At 36.1% G+C, this 22,930-nt stretch overlaps 2 protein-coding genes across 4 annotated transcripts; both read right to left on the minus strand.

Annotated features, from left to right (window-relative positions):
- Positions 1-244: 244 nt before the first annotated feature.
- Positions 245-13,616, minus strand: cracdlb (cracd like b). 2 transcript variants are annotated; one of them, XM_052545890.1, is made up of 12 exons: positions 13,522-13,616; positions 10,207-10,319; positions 6,712-6,776; positions 6,293-6,449; positions 6,094-6,223; positions 5,775-5,936; positions 5,414-5,482; positions 5,101-5,328; positions 3,627-4,818; positions 2,780-3,084; positions 1,260-1,341; positions 245-1,149 (listed from the first exon to the last, which is right to left on the minus strand). In XM_052545890.1, exons 3-12 carry the CDS (start codon positions 6,758-6,760, stop codon positions 968-970), a joined length of 2,556 nt encoding a protein of 851 aa, XP_052401850.1. In that variant the 5' UTR covers positions 6,761-6,776; positions 10,207-10,319; positions 13,522-13,616; the 3' UTR covers positions 245-967. The 2 variants fall into 2 exon arrangements, with proteins under 2 accessions (XP_052401850.1, XP_052401849.1); XM_052545889.1 differs by having other exon boundaries at positions 245-1,152.
- A 345-nt stretch (positions 13,617-13,961) lies between these two features.
- tsga10 (testis specific, 10) lies at positions 13,962-22,374 on the minus strand. Of its 2 annotated transcripts, XM_052545892.1 has the most exons (19): positions 22,312-22,374; positions 21,747-21,805; positions 21,550-21,656; positions 21,307-21,462; positions 20,099-20,278; positions 19,790-19,867; positions 19,183-19,334; positions 18,974-19,089; positions 18,315-18,469; positions 18,142-18,197; positions 17,991-18,011; positions 17,236-17,404; positions 17,052-17,162; positions 16,773-16,958; positions 16,407-16,574; positions 15,015-15,217; positions 14,806-14,910; positions 14,469-14,651; positions 13,962-14,360 (listed from the first exon to the last, which is right to left on the minus strand). In XM_052545892.1, the coding sequence occupies exons 3-19, from the start codon at positions 21,628-21,630 to the stop codon at positions 14,330-14,332; spliced, it is 2,151 nt and encodes a 716-aa protein (XP_052401852.1). In that variant the 5' UTR covers positions 21,631-21,656; positions 21,747-21,805; positions 22,312-22,374; the 3' UTR covers positions 13,962-14,329. The 2 variants fall into 2 exon arrangements, with proteins under 2 accessions (XP_052401852.1, XP_052401853.1); XM_052545893.1 differs by lacking the exon at positions 17,991-18,011 and having other exon boundaries at positions 14,076-14,360.
- Positions 22,375-22,930: the final 556 nt, after the last annotated feature.

Raw genomic sequence — 22,930 nt, forward strand, 5'->3', positions numbered from 1 at the left:
TTTTATCCTCCATCAAAATATCTTTTGGTAAATAATATTCACTCATTTGTGTGAAAAGAAGTATTTTTAATGAGGTAAAATATATATATATATATATATATATATATATATATATATATATATATATATATATATATATATACATTTAGGAAATTGATATTCATCAGGCCGAATGGAATAACTGAAAATCAAATTTTGCTCATTTTCAAAATGTGAAGTTTATTTAGAATCTGTTTTTAAAATATCAAAAAGCCCTAAACCTGATCTCTGTTTAATGAATTTAACTTATGTTTGTGATGCCCTTCATCCTTTGTTGTTACAGTTTATTCTTACTGCTGTTTTTCTATTTGTTTGCAAAATGGAACAATTGTGAGACATCTCAAGAACTAGCTGAATGCAATTTTGAAATAAATATTCATTAATAATATGCTTACAAAAACAGGTGTATTTAGCTTGAAATGTGTTTGTGCAATATTGCATTTTGTTATGCCACTATAATATATTATTATATAATGCAATAACTCGGCCCAAACTATCAACTATTTAACTTCATAATTTATTATCACTCAGACTTGAGAATAAGCTGTTTTGATGTAACAACGTACTACATAGATGATGATGAACTACATAATTATATACAGTACATGTTCTTCTTTGATAAGGATTATGTATATAACAAGGCTTGATCAGTAACTATGTATCATATTACAAAAATCTTTATAATGAATTCTAATTTAAAAATAATCACTCTCACTCGCTCACTCACTCATTCACTCGCTCACTCACTCATTCACTCACTCACTCTCTCACTCACTCACTCTCTCTCTCTCTCTCTCTCTCTCTCTCATTCACTCACTCTCTCACTCACTCACTCACACTCGATCAGTCATGTACAAACACACAGTATTACATTCATTCATTGTAACGTTAGATATTGCACCACTTCATCAGTTCATCACTGAATGTCTCAGCTCAATTCTAAAGTTTTGTCACTCCAGGCTAAAGACTTCCTCTTGGCGAGCTCCAACCAGGACGGCTGAGCTCCATCTGACCGTGGCTGCTGCTGATGAGAGATGTCTGTTGCTGATGGTGATGATGATGATGATGATGATGATGAGGTTGCTGGAGGCTCAGGTGTGAGAGTAAGTGCTACTACAGAAGAACATACATAACAATATTAATTCCAAAATGGTACGCTTTAAAACGCAAAACAAAAATGAACAGACACTTAAAAATGCATGTCAAAACTGTGCTTTTACCTTCAGTGTTGTTGTTAGGTGTTATGGGTCTTGCTGCTCTCTTTGCTGAGTCATCTTCTGGTGTACTGTTCCTGCCTTTGTCCTGCAAAGAGTTAATCATTCGTCCTTTATTATTTCTTGTTTTATTCTGGATGCATCTTAATGATTATTATATTATATGAAACATTACAAAGGAATGGATAATTCAATGTAATTACAATATAAATGGAATTTTAAATAGATATATCTACGACAATTACATACAACGATTGAAGAAATGTCCAGAAACACATGGTCCAATTCGTCTGTTTTTAATATGAAGGGATTTTCTATATTGATTTTTGTCATTGTTGTTCATTAGGGTTCAAGGAAATATCTGTAAACTTAACAGAAAATATCCTGGAAGGAAATTACCAGTGCCCTTTTAACCATTTTTTTTCTTACATCGTAAATATATTGAATATTTTATTTAATATACACTGTAGAGTCATGGGCAAAATTATTAGAACACCAGTATTTTCAGTAGCTAAATTTTGTTTTTAGTCAGTTATTTCTATCTTTTGCTGTAGCGTGTCAGTAGGAAATATCGAATATACATTTCCAAGCATTCATTTTGCCATTAAAGCTTCAGTAGGTAACTTTTGACGCTCTAGCGGTTAATAAACAGAACTGCTTGCGTCTTGCGGAAGAACATCGTAGCCGGAACTACTTCTCTCTGTTTATGTCTATGAAGAATCACAAAGGTACTGGATTACTCCGCCGCGGTACCCCCGAAGCAATCTAAAATAGTCCGAATATAAACACTTATTATAGGTGCACCCTAGTGATTCAGGACAAGCTAAAAACACGGTTTGGAAAATGGATTCATGGTGTACTCACTTATTATATAAATTTTTCTATATTTTGAACACAAACAAAGTTACGGGCCGCAGCTCTGATTGGTTGTTTTTTACCGGGAGCGATAGAGTTTGTGCAAATGGCAATAGGACCACTGGGAGGAGCCAGAGGAGCTTGATTTTTACACAGATTATCTGTCTCATATTCTACTGTCAGGACATAATGACAGGTTTAATAAATATTTAAAAAATATTTTTTTTACAAAAGTTCCCTACAGCACCTTTAATTGTAATAATCCGCACACATATACTGTGCTCCACACAGAGATCTGATCTGATCATCATCCAGTCTGTCTGGAATGACATGAAGAAAAAGAACAAACAGAGACAGAATAAATCCAGAAGAACTGTGGCAACGTCTCTGAGATGCTTCAAGAGACCTACCTGCAAAACTACAGTACTGTTAAAAGTTTCAGGCACAATTTTTATGGATTGTGTTTGGAAATGTAAACTGATATTTCCTACTAACACTACAGAAAAAGATACAAATAACTGACTTAAAACTATTTTTAGCTGCTGAAAATACTAGTTAGTGTTCTAATAATTTCGGTCTTCACTGTAGTTATGAAGTTCAGAAGGCAGTATTTTATTAGTGGTAGAGAATAAGCAATAAAAGAAAGGAGAGTGTGTTTTGTACTCTGTCACCTGCCGGTCTTTTGTTCTGCCAGGTGCTGGTTTTGCTGGAAGTCTGGGTGAGGTCTGTAGGCTGGCTGCTTTCAGTGGATGAAGCGAGGTGCTCAGAAGCGGTGTTTTAGGCTGGAAGACTGGTTTGGGAGGCTGTGCAGGAGGAGCTGTTGGAGATGAAGGGTGGACTGGTGACTGATTCGTGGATAATCTGCCCAAGAATGGCTGGTAGGCTCTGGTCTTCTCTCTGGCCAGACTCATCCAGCCCGGCTCAGACACAGCCTCTTGACTTGCTCCTGTTGTGTTTTGGATAGATGGTCTACCGTCTGTAAGACAGTAATATGTTTTATTAAAACATGCCAATCAACTTAGCATCATTCTTAGCAATAAGATCTATTGTTGCTGTATCAGTAATTTCACAGAAAACCACTGCTTGAATGGCGTGTATATAAACAAACAGTGACTGGCTGCTGTACATGTGCTTCACACTCTTCCTGCGCAAGTCAGTCATTCCTTTTCAACACATAGTCGAAACTCTGATCAAGCAACTGTTATAGTAGAAGAAATACACTAGAAGAAAATGAGTCACATTTAAAGCTACTTAAAACTTTTTGTCCTATTACATATAGTGGGGAAACTGGAAAAATCTGAATGCTATTCATGTGAGAAATTTTTTTTTGGTAGAGTTATTTTACCATCATTGAGAAACTGTTATATAGTTTTTAATTATTAATGTATTTAAATATGTTTTTATTTGACATTTTCTTTGCTTGCTTTTGTCTATTTTATCAGCAGTTCCTCGAGCTACAATTTCAAATGAACCAATTCAACACATATAGAACAAAAAGAAGAAATGGTTTACACTCACAGTCTTGGGCGGCAAGCTGAAAGTCCAGGTTCTGTGAATCTAGTTTTTTGGGAACACTAGGTTTACTCTTGGAATTGCTGTCATGCAAATAATTCCCAAAGGTTTCTGCTTTCCCAGCATGCTCTTCTGAGACTTCTGTCACCGTATTAGACTCTAAACTGTACCGTTTGGTTTCATCCTTGATTTTGGAAACATCCGTGCGATATTTTAGTGACATAGAGGTTGTGCGGAGCTGCACCCCAAAAGCAATCTTCCTGTCTTCAGGTTCCTCCGGTTTCTCTGTTTCCACATGTTCTGCAGCAGCGTCTGACTTCCTAAGATTGGTTCCTGTTGTTGGTTTGGACATTACAGCTGGTGGCACTTCTCTACAAAAACTGCTTTTTCTCTCTTGAGTTTGATGGAGGAGATACTGAAGCTCTGTTGGTTTTGTTTCTCTCACTTCATCTTTCTGCGACTCTGGATTGGGTTTGACGGCTTGGGTCTTGATTCCTGGAGAATCTTTCAAATGACCCTCGTTCTGCTTTGTCTCACTGGTTGCTTTGGAGCGATACTTTGCAGATGCAATTAAAAACTGGACTGATCCAGCGTTAGGTGCAGTTTCTACTTCAGCTTCCCAAGGTTTCGTTGAGGCCTCCTCAGCTCCTTTTGGAGACGGAGGGCTCCTTGTTTCCATTTTGTGCTTTTTTAAGCGAGGCAGAGGTAAAGCATGTGGTCTAAGTGTTTCCTTTTTATCTGTGTCAGACGTCTGAATCTGGATATCATTTCTATCATGTGTCTGGATAGGTGAATGGGCTCTTAAAAACTCTATTTCTCTTGACGGTGCTGTAGATTCTGGAAGTCCTGAAGGCGACGGTGGACCTGAGAGGATCAAGCTGAAGGACAAAGGCTGCAAATAAAGAGGATTTGAGGTGACTTCCCCCTCAGTTTCAAGAAACTCTTCTGACCTTGGGATTTCAACACCCAGAGTTCTGTTAGGGTTCTCCTCTTGGTCCTGTGCTGACTTTTCCGGAGTTGTTTCTGTAGGTTCTGGAGTGGTGGGTTTCTGTGTTAGCTCCAAATTCAGAGAGGAGTACAAGTAATGGTTTACTGTCTCCGTGGACATCACGGTTTCATCATCTTCTTCTTCTTCTTCAGACAGAACATTATCCAAATCACTGATGCTTTCTGAACGATGCCTGGGAGAAAGAGATACCTGGGAAAGAGAGTTCAAATATGTCGTTTAAAACAAAAAATTTGTAACACTTTATATTAAGAACCAATTCTCACTATTAACTAGCATGCATATAACAAGTAAATAATTAGAAAACGAGCAATTCTAGTGTACAAAGCATCATCAGTTTCAATGAGAGTGATCTTATTTTTTTTCATTTACACTTGTGTCACATCATTACCTAATTTATGCTTTTTAAAATCTGAGATATACATACAGCTTCATGCGAAGGGAATATGCATTTTATAACCATCATCATCTTACCGGTGGCACTCGTTTTCCTCTTGTGCTGGCTCGTTGGTTCCTTGGTTTGACTGACATGCGGTGACGAGCAGCTGAGTTATCCAACCTGGGCATGAACCCTGCAGGGCTACTGAAGTCAGCTCCCGCAGTGGGCGTGGTCAAGGCTGAGGCGGGAGAGATGATTGGCTGAGGGGACAGATACTTGGAGACTGGGGATAGAGGTCTCGATGATGGCTGGAAAGGATCCCCCTGAATGAGATAATAACTGTTGTGTTGAATTTGCAAAGATTGTATCGAATGCTATGGGACGACTATTATTATACGTGAATATTACCTGCTCCTCTTCTTCGCTTCCTGTTCCTGCTAAGCTCAGAGAGCTCAGATGTTTCTGAGATCCGGGATACTGTAAGAAAAATGGCGTTCGGATTCCATTCATTTAAGATAATGTCACATGTAAAGTGCAGTGATCCTCAAATCTGGCCCACGAGATCCACTTTCCTGCAGTGTTCAGCTCTGATCCTAATCAAAAACACCTGAGCATGCTAATCAATGTCTTCAGGATAGTAAGACAATCACAGGTAGGTGAATTCGATCAGGGTCGGAGCTAAACTCTGCAGTGCATTGCCCGGCCCTCCAGGGTAAGATTTGAAGAACCCTGATATAGTGTATGTACTACATCTCTGATATTCATGTACCTTGTAAACTGCTCCATGCACGACTCGCTCATGGAAGGACATCTCAGGTGGGCTGCAAGGTAAACCATCGTCCTCTGAAGTGGTTCCTGAGTCCTCTGTGCGTTTACCAGGAATCAGCATCGGAGGAGGACCTAGATGTAAGTTCTGCTGCTGTAGTTTCAACTGGCGAAACAAAATAGTAACCGCATGGAATTGAATAAACTCCTCAAATGAAAGTCTGCACTGATGGAGCATGATTAGAGTAGCTCAAATAATCTGAAGCCTTTCGAACAAAAAGATTTGCCAGCTTCTGGTCTCTTCACAAAGAGCATTTCCTCACTTGTAAAGCCTTGATTTTGCCATGAACGTTTTCTTGTGAAAGAACCCGGGTCGGTTCAGTGGACAGGGTCTGGTCTGTAATGAAGATGCTGTCATGGGAAAGCGCCCTGGAGCTCAGACCGTGCGGGAACCTGCAGATTCCATAGGTTTGTTTTATTAGATGCCCTCATGGCTTATTACTTAAACTGATGCGAACTTACGTAAACTCGTCTTCAGAGTCGTAGCCTTCTCTTCTGCCCTCCGGAGCCATGATGTCACTGGCAGACTGGCTTTGTTTTATCAGCCCTTCGCTTTCCTTTTTCTTCAGTTTCCCAAAGAGACGTGTCTTCAGCTGCTTAAAACGTGACTTCTTCCTTCCTGTCGAAGACACCGCAAATCAGCATGATTGGTTTGAATGGATTTTCAGAAATAAGAGATTAACGAAAAGGGCTGTTTGTGAAGTACAGACAGATTTTGTTCAGTCTGATGTTATTTACCGCATTTGTGTTACTTGTGAGTTGTATTATTAATTATTCAATTAGTATTGGTATTTAACCACAGGAGTTAACAGAGTTTCAGACAGTTGCTTAATGTCATGTTTAAAAAATAGAATAGAATGTCCAATAGAATATTCACAAACCTGTGAGCTCCTCTCTATTTTTGTCAATTTCTCCAGAGCTGGATTCCATGTTTTTATCTGCTGATCTACAGTAGATAAGAAAATAACATATTATCATCAAAATAGACACTTAAAGAAAGAAAGAAAGAAAGAAAAAAAATGTATAAATCTCAGTGTGTGCAGACTGAACTAATGGCATTATAAACCTGACTTCATCTAGAAGCTCGTTCCTTTGGGTGGAACAGTCTCTGCTGAATGTCTCTGGTTTATAGCAGTAAAGATCAGATGATCACAGTTAACAGATACACTCTGTTTGCACTTCAGTACATCATTTCCTGTGTTCAAAGGTGATAAACCCTGTTCTAAGCATTTGTTAGATTCTTCTGTGATGCCCTTATAAGGAAAGAATATTCAGCTTAAGGAGACAAGAGCTGAATTCAGACAAGAATCCTACAATACTACTCTACATATTAGTATGCTAGTTGTATATATATGTTATATAAATTGGGATTAAAAAAAAAAAAAAAAACTCTTTTGCTCATCAAGGCTGCATTTATTTGATCAAATATATAGAAAAATATAAAATTGATTTAATTAATTAATATTGTGTATTATTTTCAATTTTAATATTTAATATACTTTAAAATATAATTTATTCCTGCGCTGCAAAGCTGGATTTTCAGCATCATTACTCCAGTCTTCAGTGTCACATGATCCTTCAGAAATCACTCTAATATGCTGATTTATTATCAATAAATACAAAGTTATAAAGAACAGAATTTATTCAAACCAGACATCTTTTAGAAAATTTGTTAGAAAACTGTTAGAAAATTTGGTGACAGGACTTTTTCCCTTTCTTTTTTGAACGAAATTAACACTTTTATTTAGCAAGTACTTAAAAATGCTATAAAGTGATAGTAAAGACTTATATTGTTATCAAATTTTTCTATTTTCCATAAATGCTGTTCTTTATAACTTTTTATTCATCAAAGAATCAAAGAAAAAAGTATCACAGATTCCAAAACAATATCAGCATATTAGAATGATTACTAAAGGATTGTGTGAATTACATATAAAAAAACTTTATTTTAAATTGCAATAATATTATATTATACATGGGGTATTATACATAATATTTTTATATTATTGTTTTATTATATATATATATATATATATATATATATATATATATATATATATATATATATATATATATATATATATATATATATATATATATATATATATATATATATATATATATATATATATATATATATATATATAATAAAACAATAATATAAAAATATTATGTATAATACCCCACACAAAAAATACTATAGTAATTTATTATAAATACTATAGTGTTTTTTTGGACCATACTATTTTATTATACTATAGAGTGTATTATACTGTATATATTATAGTATTTACAACACTTTGTTAATGAATGCTACAGTAGTATAATACAGCTGTATTAACTTTAGAGAAATGATAACGGTAATAAATACTGTAGTATACTTGAGTTTTTACAACTTTAAACTGTAATGTATTGTAGTATAATATACACTAAAGTTGTAAAAAACTTATTGGTTAAAGTGATTTGTTTATATTACTATAGTTGTTATGTTACCACAGCAACTATAGAATTACCACAACAAATTAATTCAAGTACTTTACTATAGTATAGGTCAAAAACACTACAGTATTTACTATAAATTACTATTGTATTTTTCATTCTTGAAAAAAAAAAAAGAAAAAAAAAAACTGCAGCGTATAGCCTAGTGAATAGCCTAGTTGTAAATGTATACTACTGGTATTGTGTGCTACTACGTCACATTACCAAAACTATTGCTTAGAAGACTGATGACGTACAGAAGATGAAAAGAGAGAGTCATGTGCTGATCTCTTTTCTATTATACTGGCAAACATGAAGACGCACAGGATCTGCTTTCATCCTGTTGGGCTTGTTCTTGCAAAGCACAGATTGTGCAAACGTCTCCTGTGTCTTTTTATTAGCTTTGTGTTGCAATATAATCAGTGGCTCTTGTAATACAAATAACTTCTAAGAGCAGAGAATAGGTAGTTCACTTGGGCACCAGTTGCCTAGAGATGCACAAGGGTGACGCGATTGTTAGTGAATATTAGATCGCTTCTACCTGCAGCCAGGGAAACCGAGCTCTGGTCCAAGCTCTTAGAATTCATTAACCACACACACATGCCCTCAGTTCTCAGATTTATTCTTCAGTGTTTGTAAAACAGCGACTTTGACATTTACTGTGCATGAAACTCCCAGTATCTCATCCACAGATTAGACCAATAAACTAAACCATGCTAGCTACGTACTGTAGCTCTGTGTGTGTACGCTAGCATTGCTATGCAGAAGTTAAGTCATTTTCAGTGGTTTTAACACATTGCTAAAGTGCTCATGGTTAGTTATTATGGGTGTGTGCTGTTACGCCAAATTTGAATAGCATTTAATACCCTAATCCCAAGGAGGAGGAATAATAATAGTGATGCTAACAATGCTAATAAAAACAAACATCCGTTTGTTGTCTTTTTCATGGCTGTAACTTTATCCTATTGTGTCCCCCGATGTGCGTGTGTCTAAAACCGTATAATGAGGTGATTCTATTAAAAACCTAAGCAATCAATACCAACAATGTTTTTATGTACATGACCGTGCATGACATGATCATTAGCATACGCACACACACCTGCTATTACTGTCCTCGTCTCTTAACCAAACAATCTAATGACAGAAATACCAATAACCCCTGTTGGTCTTGCGGTCTAATATCATAGTCATAAAGCCATGTGGCTCTGAGCGTGCAGAGGATGACAAAAGTGCTGTACCTTCATGTTACGCACAAGTGCTCAGGAATAGAATTAGCACAATGCCAGACAATAGACTCTTATTTAACCAAAAGATCAATATTGTGTAATAGTACAGGAAGGCTGGGGCATCAAGGGACAGTTTTCTAAGTCTTCTTCCTGCAGGTCATATTTATAAACATCAATGTGCTTTGCATATTAAGAGCAAAAAATATGGATGTATAGATGTACTGTTTTTACTGGTTATAGATATAGATATATATATAGATATATATATATATATATATGTGTGTGTGTGTGTGTATACCGGTAGTGCAGTTGTCTGTATACTGGACTGTATATAAATGCCTCTATATTGCATTTCTACAATTTTTACCATTTTAAATATGATATGAATGATTTTACATCTGTACAATTTATTACAAACTTGAATATATAATTATAATCATATAATATATTCTAATTATAATATAATGTAACAGTTTAAGTTAAAAAGTTCATTTGAAAAATTCATTAAAAAAAAAAAAATATGTCCAAATGCCATAATCTTTCATTTCAAATTTCTCAGAATTCTAAAACCTTTCAATCTGATTTTGGATTCACACTTTATTACTAAGGAAATACATTCCTGATTTGGTTGTAAAATGAACAAAAACATTAAATAGAAACTTCTAAACTTACCAGAAGCTTTAAGTTGATGCAGATTGATCTTCCTCGTCTGAGAGTTTCCTTTTTTTCTCTTTGGCTTTTTTTGTGGTGGTCTCCAGTCCTTGATAGTGTTAGATCACTGCCATCTGTAAATGACGTTCAAGAGGGGATTAAAGAATGACAGAAAGAGAGAGAGAGAGAGAGAGAGAGAGTAGGAACGAACAGATTGATAGTAATAGGCATTACATTTAATTTTGTATAACTGACTGGGATCTTTTCATTGGTTACTTAGAGTATGGTAATTTATTTATTTATTTATTTTTCATTTTTGGAGCTTGACAACAATCCATTCCCATTCACTTTCAATGTACTGCTAAATGTACCCTTTAGCTTCCCACAGGAGAAGCCATAAAGGTTTGGACTGACACAAGTGTGAGTAAATGATGACAGAATTGTAATTTTTAGGTGAACTATTCCTTTAAATTATTTTTTGTCTATTTGCATACACCTTCCTGACCTGACTCAACGAAAGTCCCTCTAAAACCCCAACCATCTGTAGTAAAAGCTCTTACTAAAGCAACTTTTTCCTTTGTAGGAGTTAATAATTACTGTAGGAAGGTGGCTTTTCACCTAAATATTAAAGTGATCATTGATAAATTGATTGATTAATAATTGCCATGAAAAAAGGGGCATTTTCTGAAATAAGAAATGATCTGAACACCATATTGTTGGTAGAGCATTCATGGTGGTTTAGAATTTGAATAGGTTGAATTGAAACTAGGCCATGGCTTTTTACCAAGCTACAAATGTCTCCTAGAAACAAAAACCTGAATCTTAAACCATTTCACTATAATAAAATACATTTTGTCCACAGTCTGTACTGTATGCTTATGTTAAAATATGTATATACTGTTTACAGTAAATATATACTATATTCTGTACAAATTATATTGCAGTGATATTTTAAGATAACTCATTGTGTTCTAATGTCACTATGTCACTGCAATGTTGCAAGATTGTAACTCACTTTGACACTTGTGCCTATGATGTTTCTACAATAAAATGTAAAAAATCTGAATTGGTCTCCTGGCTTGTCAGATAATAATTCACCAAAGCATCCTTGGGATGCAGTTAAACATTCACTTTCAACTACAGATCTCCAGTGAATAGGATGATGTTGTGTGGACTCCTGTTCAGACTTTTGGCATGTCATGTTAAATTAATTAAAAAGCTGTCATCAGTTTTCTTCTCAGTCCGGATGCATGCCAACAAACAATGACATCCCACCCCCTCTCTTGATTTGGCCAAGGTACATTTGATTAAAAATGTAATTTAGTTCATTAGCTGTTGTCCTGTTCCAGTATTGTCATTGAAAACTGCTGTTTATTTTGTATTTTTTATGTATTTGCATATCTCAGTGGCCCAGAGTGCACTAAAACAGACACTGATTTAAAATCTAAGCAAAACGCAGAGATGTGTGTATAAGTCCCAACACAGTCTCAACACATTTATATTGAGTTTCATGCTGATTTTGCATGCGTTTGGAATGATCATGAATATCCTAGTTATAAATTGTACATAATGGGATCTCAAGTTGTATTTCTGACTGGGAAACTGGGAAAAAGATTATTAAGTTTCCCAGGAGACCTTTCCAAAAATAAGCTCTGAATCAGAAGCTTACACAACTTGCGAATGTCAAGAAGTTTTAATCGACCTTTCCGTCTGCTCCTAAAGACCCTACATTAATCCAAGACAACATTATGTAGCTGGCAACTTGGTCTAATGTAAGCCAACACCCTGAAACTGCTCCAGTAATGCCATCTCTCTCACTCCAGCGCACTTTCTCTGGCTTCCTTCTTTTAGACTCAACCTTCTCTTTTCTTCAGGTATGAATGCGTCAATTCAAGTACCATGTTACCCAGATGAAATGCAATCTGTCCATCTTTGTACCCTGTACAGCCTGTGCTACATTCAGTTCATTCACTAAAAAATTGTTGTCTATGAGACATATAATAGCATAACCAGTTAACAAAAGTATGTTTTGATAATGTTCCCATTAAGTATTTCTGAATGTTAAAAAACGACCCTTTTAAAAACATTGTTTCTGGGTTATGCAAACATTAGTGAAAATGTTAAGGAAATGTTCAATTTTATAATTATGCAAACATTATGGGAGCATTACTTTTGAATGTTTTCTGAATGTTCTGAACATGTGCCCTGCATCTGTTTTTGCTAATGATGTTATGAAAGTGAAAAGGTCCATAAACAATGCATGCATAAATAGATTTTTTTTATTTTTTTTTGTTAAAATACTTTTTTTGTGCTAATGTTTTGAGAATATTTTAAAGAGACAATTCTGAACAAATGTTACATGAAGCATGTTACTTTGCCAAAGTTCTGGGAATTTTCCTGTTAGCTGGCAGCCTATAAAAGATAAATATAACATAGGGCACTAATTGTAGTACAAAATAGTATGTTTTAGGTCTGGAATGGCATTGCGGCATGATGCAAACAGTGAAACTTCCCATTGCTGTTACTCTATATCAGTACTTTTTAAACTCTTATACTAAGATTTATTCATTCACTTTAATCCCTGAAGTTTCATATGACTATACTTCCTTTAATGACAGTTTGTTCTACAAACATTAACTTCTCAACAGAGAGAGTGACTAATCTGCTTGAACATTAACTGTGTTTTGAAGATACCCGACCCCTCCTAAACACTGCTTTCATCTTAGATGAACTGACCTTTGGGTTACATTCATTTTAATGTGAGCTAGACACAGACTTCCCTTCCTAGAAAACATCCCACACCTGTTTTAACACAAATGCAGGAGATCAGACACAACATGATGCATTGATAAACAGCCATACCAAAGGAATTATACTGTATGTAGCCTACAAACGTCTTAAATTTAAAATTAATAGGCCTATCTGCTGATATATATATTGCTATAAAGTTCATTAAAGTTGAAGTGCACTTCACAAGCCATGTAGGCTACAGTATGTGTCTAATAATCCTCTACTACCTAAAGCACACTACCATAACAAGTGCATGACATCATACAGTAACAGTGAACATGCGTCTTCATTCGAAATCTCTATTTTACAAAGGCTTGAAATTAGCGGAGGAACTATTAAAATCGCTGTTAAAAGTTTCCTGATGATGATGGCCTTTTAATTTTTTCTTCTCAAATGTTTTATCTAATTTGTTTTAACCTTAATCGATATAAAAATAAAATTGCTTTGAAAGTTGTTTTTACACTAAATGTGGCTCTTGTCGTAATACGAGATATATAGATCGGACAATAAAAAGATAATTAGAGCAGCATCATATTGTTGTCTTACCTCTGCGAAATGAAGATGCAGAAGCGCTCAGCCGCGCACCTGCGCTTAGATCATCAACAAAAAGCGCGCAGCTCGGAGACCCAACGACACTAGTGAGCGCACGTGACTGGCCACACCTACGTGATGACGACACACGTGGCGTTCTGAGGCGTACAGGTGCGCTTCTTCTAATGAGCATTACACTAGTTTCCTTTTCTGCTTGTCATTTATTTTTGTTTTTCAATTTGCTGGAGCGATTATAAAGAGGGAGATCACCCTCACCATTATCCTAGCGAAACAAGCAAACTGAAAAACAAATAAAAGAAAAACAGATCACCATGATAAACAAAAACAAAAAAATCAAAACACAAAAAGGAAATTGATTCTAAGATTTCAATAACCAAATAAAATAAATTAATAAATAAGATGTTTAGCACTTACATAATGAAAAACACATCTCAACACAGAAACATGGAGATGTTTATTTAAGAGGACTGGATATGTGTGGTAAAAAACAAAAACAAAAAAACAAACACTTTACATTTAAAAAAAATTATATTAAAGTTAATCAAGCAGTAATCAAATATTTGTAGTAATAAAAAGCTTTTTTTATGAAACCCCTCCAAAACTATTTCCAACTTTACTGTGTGCGTCAATGTCAAACAATTTCAGCAAAACAATCAAAATCACAGTAAACATCTGATTTATTGAAATGCATGACCAATGCATGGTAAATCTTATAAGATCTTATATGAGTCTTCAAGAATCAAAGATAAAAACAGATCAAATTGATGCCAAAATATGGAGGTATTTGAATATTGAGATCTTCTCAGTCATAAAGGTCCCTGAAAGTCAGACTCCTGTTAAAAAATAAACAGATACAAATATTACAAATTAACGAACAAACTGAGCAAAGACACCTACTGCTTATTTAAATCTAGAATTACTGATCGGCCACTGGCGAGCACCTGTCAGGGTAATGTGGCACAAGCGGTGGGTCAGGTGTGCTGTGATGAGAGCGTTCTGGAGACCACGATCTGTGAGGACTCAGAGAGCGATGACGGGAAGTGGATGAGGAGCGCATAGTGGAGGAGAGGACGGGAGAAATAGCTGAGAGCCCTTGCCTGCGCAGCTCCTGTACTGCACGCTCCCTGATAAACACAGGACATTCAAATCCTTAGTCTTTATAGTTCAAACCACATAGAAACAAATATAGTAAGTGCTGGAAGTGGAACAACATGAGGATGAGTAAGTGACAGATTTTTCATTTTTGGCTGAACCATCCCTTTAAGGTTTGCATCTCACCTTTCAAAGCGCTCAGTCGCCAGGTGTCTCTTGGTCATCTCAAGATCTGCCTCCAGCTGGGTTGATCGTGTTCTCAGCTGAGCCATTTCCCTACTCTGAGAACTCCTGGAGACAGGGAAGAAGACAGTAAGTGGAAGACGAAGACAGAGAGAAAGACAAAACATCTGCTGTGCTCTATGAAATGTCATGTGTGTTTGTGCTAAACTCACACTTTGCTGTCAGCCATGCTGAGTTTGTCCTTGAGAATTTGTATTTCGGTCTGTCTTTCCTGAGAGGTGAGCTGCCTGTGTAACTCCTTTTCTCGTGAAGACACCAGCAAGCTCTCTAAAGTCTGAACAGACAGATGTTCACCGCTCAGCTGCTTCTGTAACCGCTCAATCTCAGAGCGGCATGATTCCAGCTCACGCTGCACCTGTATGTACAGTATAAGCACAGAGACATTTGTGTCAGTCATTCATTTACATTTCAGTTTAGTTTGACACTTTTCCAGAAATTGCATGTGCAAAAGATCCAGTAGCCTAATGAATAAGGCATCAGCCTCCAGAGCTGGGGACTGTGGGTACAAGTCCCACCTGAGTCATTTTAGCAGTTCTGCAAAAATTGTACGGTGACTTGTTTAAAACAAAATGCTTTGTGTTACTACATAAAAAAAAACAGAATTCAATTAAGAGCAAACATAAAACATGGTAGAGGCCTAACAGTTAAAGCTGGGGATTGTGGGTTCAAGTCCCACCTGGGCTGTATGAGCAATGTAGCACTGTTTCCATGGATTATTATTTTTTTTTAAGATCTAATGTGCATAATTTTTCTACAAAAGCCAAACTTAATAAATAGCATAAGCCTCCAGAGGAGGAAAGTGTGGGTTTGAGTCCCATCTGTGATGTGTTTCTAGTGCTGCAAAAATGTGTATATGCAAAAACCTATGTTTCTACAAAATGAAAAACTGAATTAAGTGTTACCATTAAACCTGGAAGAGCCCTAATGGCATCACTTTCCAGAGATGGAGATTGTGAATTTTGAGTCATGTGCTAAAGTGCTAAACAAATTCTAGGAAAAAAAAATGTTTTTCTAGGAGAAAAACAAAAACCTGCAAAAGACACTGTGACCAAGAATAGAAATTCTACAGCAATATGCTTACAAAAAGCAAAACACAATCGATTTTAAATATCATACAAGCCAGAGGCCCAATGGTTTAATGGAAAAAGCAGAGCTCCAAAGCTTGGGATTGTGGGTTCAAGCTCCACCTAGATTGTCTTTGAAATGCTGCACAAATTTAAAATATTTTGTAATTTTTTTTTTTTTACAAAAACCCATTTAATAGTGAATACAACCTGAGTGAAATGCCCAGTGACTTAGTAGATGCTGCCTTTAGAGCTGGGGTAGGTTAAGTTTTGCCTTGGTTATGTTTGCCTTTATGGTAATTTGTCTTTAAAAATGTAAAATATGCCTTGTCTTTCTACAAAAAAACAAACAAACCTTCAGTCTATAGCGCTGAATAATGTCTGTTTTAATCCTGCACAATGTGTGTTTTCATCCCTACAGTTGTTGCCCAGGCATCAAGTAGGTAATATACAAAAATATATACTTATTATGGCACTCACAGCTTCTTTGCTGACATCCAGTTTGACACAGAGCTCCCGTGTTTTTTCCAGGTCAGTCTGCACCTGTGTACGCTCAGTCTGGGCCTGACGCAGATCTTCCTCCATGCGAATCATCTTTCGGTTCAGCAGAGACAGTTGACTAGAACAACTCCGCTCTGCACTCAGTGCCTGGACGCAGAAAAAAAACACAATTTATGAGAGACTTAGTTAACTAAAATTAGTGCACACTACCAGTCTGACGAACATTAGCGATGGGCACACTCTGTGGGTTTGCCACAATATGAGGCTTCGGTCTTGTAGTGAGCATTTGGGTCGCATTGAGAATCTTCTGCATATTAACCAACACAGACATGATGGCCACGTGACCTGTTGCAGGCTGCTCTCCAGGCTGTCTGCTCTTTCTTTGAGTCGAAGTATCTCTAAGTTAGAGTTGTGAAGCTCAAGACGGTGTTGGATGACTGTGGTTTCAGCATGTGTGGCCTGTTCCTCCCAGCTCTCCATCTGAAGAGACGCTTTCCTTCGAGACTCTTGCAGTTCTCTGCACTCATGCTCCTAAAGAGCAACAAACAAGATCGATCACGAACACTCTACACAGGACATGCCTGTTGTCTGTTTTAACACCCTTCTTAGTTTAAATGACTCCACCTTAGCAGACAACAGATCTTCAGTGCGTGAGATGTCTGCAATGTGAACTTGTACTTTTTTCTGCAAGTCTTCTATTTCCTCATTAGCTTCATCCAGCTTGAGCTGTAGAGTCTGAAAGGAAAGTCGGAGGTCTTGTTAAATTATTTATTGCAGTGAATTTGCATAAAACAGTTTGCTACAGTACCTGAATTTCCAGACGTGCTTTGTCAAGATCGTCCCTCAGCTGACCGTTCTCTTGTAATGCGGCGTCTTTGACTTTCATCACTGTGCCCATCTCGCTTTCAGAGTCAGACAGCTTCCTCTTCAGAACATCCAGCTCTCTTTCTCTGCCAGATACGGTCTCCCTCAGAGTTCTGCGGACAGGAAGTCACGTCATCAGCAGCACCACTCATTTTCATAGTCAGTCATAAATCATTTGAGGAGCCTTACTGCATACTCATACACTCAAACAGTCAAAACTACAAATGCACAGAGGAAACTGCACTACCATTCAAAAGTAATTAATTAATAATAATTTTTATTTAACAAGGATGCATTAAATTGATCAAAAGTGTAAGTAAGGACATGTTTTCAGCAGAAATGTTTCTTGAGCAGCAAATCGGGTTTATTAGAATGATTTCCGAAGGATCATGTGACACTGAAGACTGGAGGAATGATGCCGAAAATTCAGTTTTGCCATCGCAGGAATACATTACATTACAAATAGTATTAAATAGAAAACAGTTATTTGTAATTGTAATAATATTTCACAATCAACTGATTAAATAAATGCAGGCTTGATAAGCATAAGAGACATAAGTTGACCGCAAACATGTCACCGTTCACGTATATAAAGGAGAAATGCACTACAAATAATAACCATGAGTTAGAGTCAAGAACAACAATGACTATATACTATAGGCTAATTATGACACATCAACATTAGCATGATTCTTATACCTGGATGGAGAACACAACACACTGTGTAAGGAAAAGAAAATAATACAATCAATTGTATTTTATAGAGAACTTTGGTACATTGTTCACCACACTCTTTAAATTCACTTCACATGACTGTCAGTTAATCTGTAAAAATGAATAGAGAACTTACATTAGAGTTGTCTCAAGATCCTCGGTTCTCAGTTTTAAGCTCCTAATGGTTTTCTCCTTATAAAAAAGAAAGGAAAACAACACACATCACCAAGTGTACTAACTGGAAAGCATGCAACTCTACTATACAAGGAAGATATGTGTTTTAGTGTGTAAATGTACTGTAGGTAGTACCTTCTCATCCAGCTGGTCATTTGCTGTGCTCAGCAGCTCTGTCTTTCTCTCCAGTTGTTCCTGCAGTGAGACTCTGTGATGGTCCAGCTCTGAGACTGTACACCGCAGCAGGTTCACTTCCTCTTGCATAGCAGTCACCCGCTTCAGGAGAGAGTCTGAAACACACAACGGGAAACTGATACACAAATATTCTTTAAACACTAAAACTATAGCAGCTGTCCAACTGATTCAACACATTTATCAAAACATGACACACTACCATTCAAATGTTTGGGGTCAGATTTCATAATGCTATTGAAAGAAGTCTCTTATACTCAATAAGACTGCATTTATTTGATTGAATATCTTTCAGCAGCCATTCGTCCAGGATTCAGTGTCACACGATCCTTCAGAAATCATTCTAATATGCCGATTTGCTGCTCAAGAAACATTTCTTTTAAGATTGAACATTTAAAAGAACAGCATTTCTTCACTTCGTCACTTTTGATCAATTCAATGCATTAATGATGAATAAATGCATTCACTTTTCTTAATCTTAATCTTAATGACTGGTATTATATATTTTTGATCTTCCTATAGCTTTGCGTAATTTCTCCTGAGACTTCTGCTGATTAATTAATGAAACAGATTAAATATCAGTATTATCTAGTTTTTCTTACCATTCTTCTCATCCAGCATTTTATTTCTCTCCTGAGTGTTTTGTAGCTCTCCAATCCTGCTGGTTAGTCTTCGCTGATTCTCACTCAGAGAGATTTCCAACTGATTATTTGCCAGTCTGATATATACATACACAAAACAAAAATACATTTCTAATAAAAGTATCAAAGGCCTATTTTTAGCATTGAAATATGAATGCATCCTGGTGTACCTGAGGCTGCTGCACTCATTTCTGAGCCGGCTGAGCTCTTCCTCACTGGAACTGAGTTTTGGCCCAAGTACTTGAACTTCCTCCTCCAGAGCCATCATGGTCTCCCTCATTTGAGCGTGCCTGCTTCTCAGTTCCCCTCGCTCCTGCTCCAGCTGGGACACACACACAAAACTATGACACTAGTCCATAACAATAACTGTGCATAAAAATAACCACAGTTTATAGTATAGTATAGTATGATACAATATAGCATTGTGCAGTATGTTATAGTAAGGAATTGTTTGACATGATTAACTGTAACTCAGAGGTTGAGTACATAATACACTTAAGTTTCAACACATGTATCCATTTTTGACTCTTGAAACGCATTATAAATAAAGAAATAAATTTCCCAAAAATTTAAAATTCCATTTCAAAATAAGAGTTTTCAGACTATTTAAAAAAAAAAATCTCCATTCATTCTCGATTTAATGTTACTGTTCCCTAAAAGCAATAACGGAGACCTCATTTGTGATTTAGCTTTCCTGTGGACTGTACTAAGCGTGTTATGTTCAGTCTGCGGCTGTCGTCACTGTTCCATGGCAGTCTGTAAATACAGAGCTCTTACTGTGAGTACAGCAGCCTGCAGGTCCTCCACCCTCTGCTCCAGGTGAGCTCTCTCGCTGATGGCTGTCTCCTGAGAGATCTGAGGGGACGTGCAGTTCAGAGGGAACGCATGAACACATACACTCAGCAGGCTAAAAAAAGCACATCTATCTCCTGGTATTATCACTCGGCTCCCCCGGTGAGATGACTCAATTTATTGCTGTACTCTAGTGTGTAAGTGATTTTCCTTTTGTACTCCTAAATAACATGTTCATAAGATGGATACAAGCAGACACAATGCACACACATGTTCAGCTAGTGTTTCTCGTACCTTGAGTCTCTCTCTCAGGCTGTCTCTCTCTGTGCTCATGCGATGGAGGTCTGCTGTGGCCTCGTCTCGCTCGGCCTCCACTCGTTTCAGGATGCTCTGAGCGGTCACACTGCTCTTGGGCCCTCTTGCTGACTTTGACATCATGACCTCCCTTCGTAGTGCTGCTATCTCTTCTTGAGCCTGCAGGGGGAGACAGAGCACATCTGAGGCTACATTGTTTAGTGAAATACTGGCAATATATTGTCAGTGCTTTTCTTCTGCGTAATAAAAATATTACAAAAAAAGTGTTAAAATATGTTGTGTTTCCAAAATTAAATAATATATATAAATTATATATAAAATATCCAAATACATAACAATTTGTTGATGCAAATGTAATGCATGTACTAAATAAATGCTAAAATATTAAATTAATATTGTTTTATTAATTCAATATTTTCATTTATAATAAATTAAATTCAATCATTGTTTTACTGTGCACTGTTATTGTCATGAACCCAAAATAATTTAGTCAAATATTATATGGCAAATAATACTACTAATAAATATATAGGCTATATTTGCATTTACATTCACATTTAGTAATTTAGCATTGTGGAAAATGGAAGCAATCAATTAATATATATATATATATATATATTTTATTATTATTATTTTTTTATTAATTCATATTTTTAATTAATATACAATTAAATAATATATAAATATATAAATATAATAATTTGACCAAAAGGATGCACAATTTGATGCAAAAAAATCTTATGTTGAATACATTGTTGGTTTTCCTAATTGAAAATGTATTTGATATAAAATACAATAATTGTTTTTACTGTATTTTGTTATTGTAGTGAAGACAAAACAAATGCTACAAATGTTATCTGGCAAATAATACTACTAATATTTATATTATGTATTTATATAAAATATATACATATACTTTTTTGATCAAAACAAATCAAACAACTTATTTGATCAAAACAAATTTGAAGCGTTGTTAAAACATGTATTGCATTAAATCATAAATTATAATATTTTAGAGAAAAGAAGAATATTTTTTTATTGTCTGTACCTAAGTAATTAGAAGCTGCAGGTTAAATATCAGTCATACTCAGACAGTCAATACTCAGAATTAACCATGTGGATTCTTTGTTTTATTCTATGTGTGTCATGCCAAAATGAAGAATTCTAGGAGCTTTAGGGCTGTCTACCTGCTGGTAGTGCATTCTGGTCTTGTCCCGTTCAGCTGTGAGCACTTTAACATTGGCCTGGATCTCTGAGAGATGCCGCTCGTGTTTCTCCAACATGTTTCGTAGTTCATCTCTTTCTCGTAGCACCCTCATGAGCTCTGAATCGTACGTGCCCCCCTTTAAAAAGAGAGACATAAAAAAGCATTAGCAGAATGAAAAGAAACTACTCTCGCTGATATGACCGCAACGATGGCTTAGCTGTACTTTAACAGGTGAGTGTCTGGTGGGACTGCGCTGGGTAGACGCCCCCTTGACGGGGCTGGAAGAGCGACGAGCCCTCAGCATCCTTCTCAGTGCCTCGGTTTCGTCAGCTGGATCACAACATTGAGAAATAGAGAAATCATCTAAAACTCATTATTGGAGACTAAACATTATTGTTGCATATCTGGCCTACAGCTCACCTAAACCTGTTCACAAAGCTCAGGCTTTCCGATCCCGTTTTGAAGGTTTCTGTCGCCACCTGTTGGATCCAGTGTGTTACTACAATATGATCAAATTAAAACTTCAAAGGAAATCTATTGGAGAATCCTGTGCTCAGCTGACTAAGGTCAAATGTTTTCACAGTCATTAGATGTGCTCTAGTTTGGGTCTATGTATGAAAACATTTATTTTAAAGAAAAATGTATACAAATAAACCACAACGCCGACAGTTTGTCATGGCAACCGAGTAACTACGTTTTCAGGTCACAAAAAATGCGTCCCCTGCAACAATTATAACGTTATTTGTAATTGTAACGTATACATTATATTTAACATTTAACGATAACTGATAATTGTTATAAGCCACAACATACACTGAAAGTGTTGTGCTTTGCTCTGACACCAGGATATTTGTATTTAACTGGCACATAAAATCATTTACACGAATTAACTCTAAATTTAAACCTCGCATTGATAAAAGCTGCAAATACATTATGCTTTCATGAAAGACAACGCAGGAGACAAAGCACTGTTAGCTTGTGTTACCTCTTATAGTGGTTCTGGCGAATGAAAATGAGTGTGTTGAAGTAAATCTCAACACGTTAAAGCTCTTTACCCGGAGGAGGGATAAACATCAAAATCGACCAATCACAAGACAGCATTGAACTGTCAGTCAAGATAGTCAAAGAGGCGGCGGCCAATCAGAGCTCAATCTCCTCCGTTTGCGTCCGTCGCCTTGACTACAAGTTGTGAACGCTCACGTTTCAGATGAGTTTTCAAACCATACATGAAAGGGAATCTTATTTATTGAACTTTCAGATGTATGAATGTATACATTTTCAAATAATTGATCTTTTTGAGTGGTTTTGTGGTCCGGGGTCAAATATTGTGGGAAAAATAAAAATATAATTGTGTGTGAACAAAAACAAATTAGTCTTCTATTATTTGTGTTCGAAACTATAAATTATAAAATGTACACTTTAATTATTATTATTATTATTATTATTATTATTATTATTATTATTATTATTATTATATTTAAGGCGTAAAGAACAACAAAATTTCACATTTAATTAAATGTGTTATTTCTCGTGAAACATACCAGCAAATTCTGAGTAAAAACCATAGACTGTATAAAAACAAGTTAAACAGTTTTTTCCAGTGT

Source organism: Carassius gibelio, chromosome B1 (assembly GCF_023724105.1).
Source record: "Carassius gibelio isolate Cgi1373 ecotype wild population from Czech Republic chromosome B1, carGib1.2-hapl.c, whole genome shotgun sequence".
Taxonomy (NCBI): Eukaryota; Metazoa; Chordata; class Actinopteri; order Cypriniformes; family Cyprinidae; genus Carassius; species Carassius gibelio.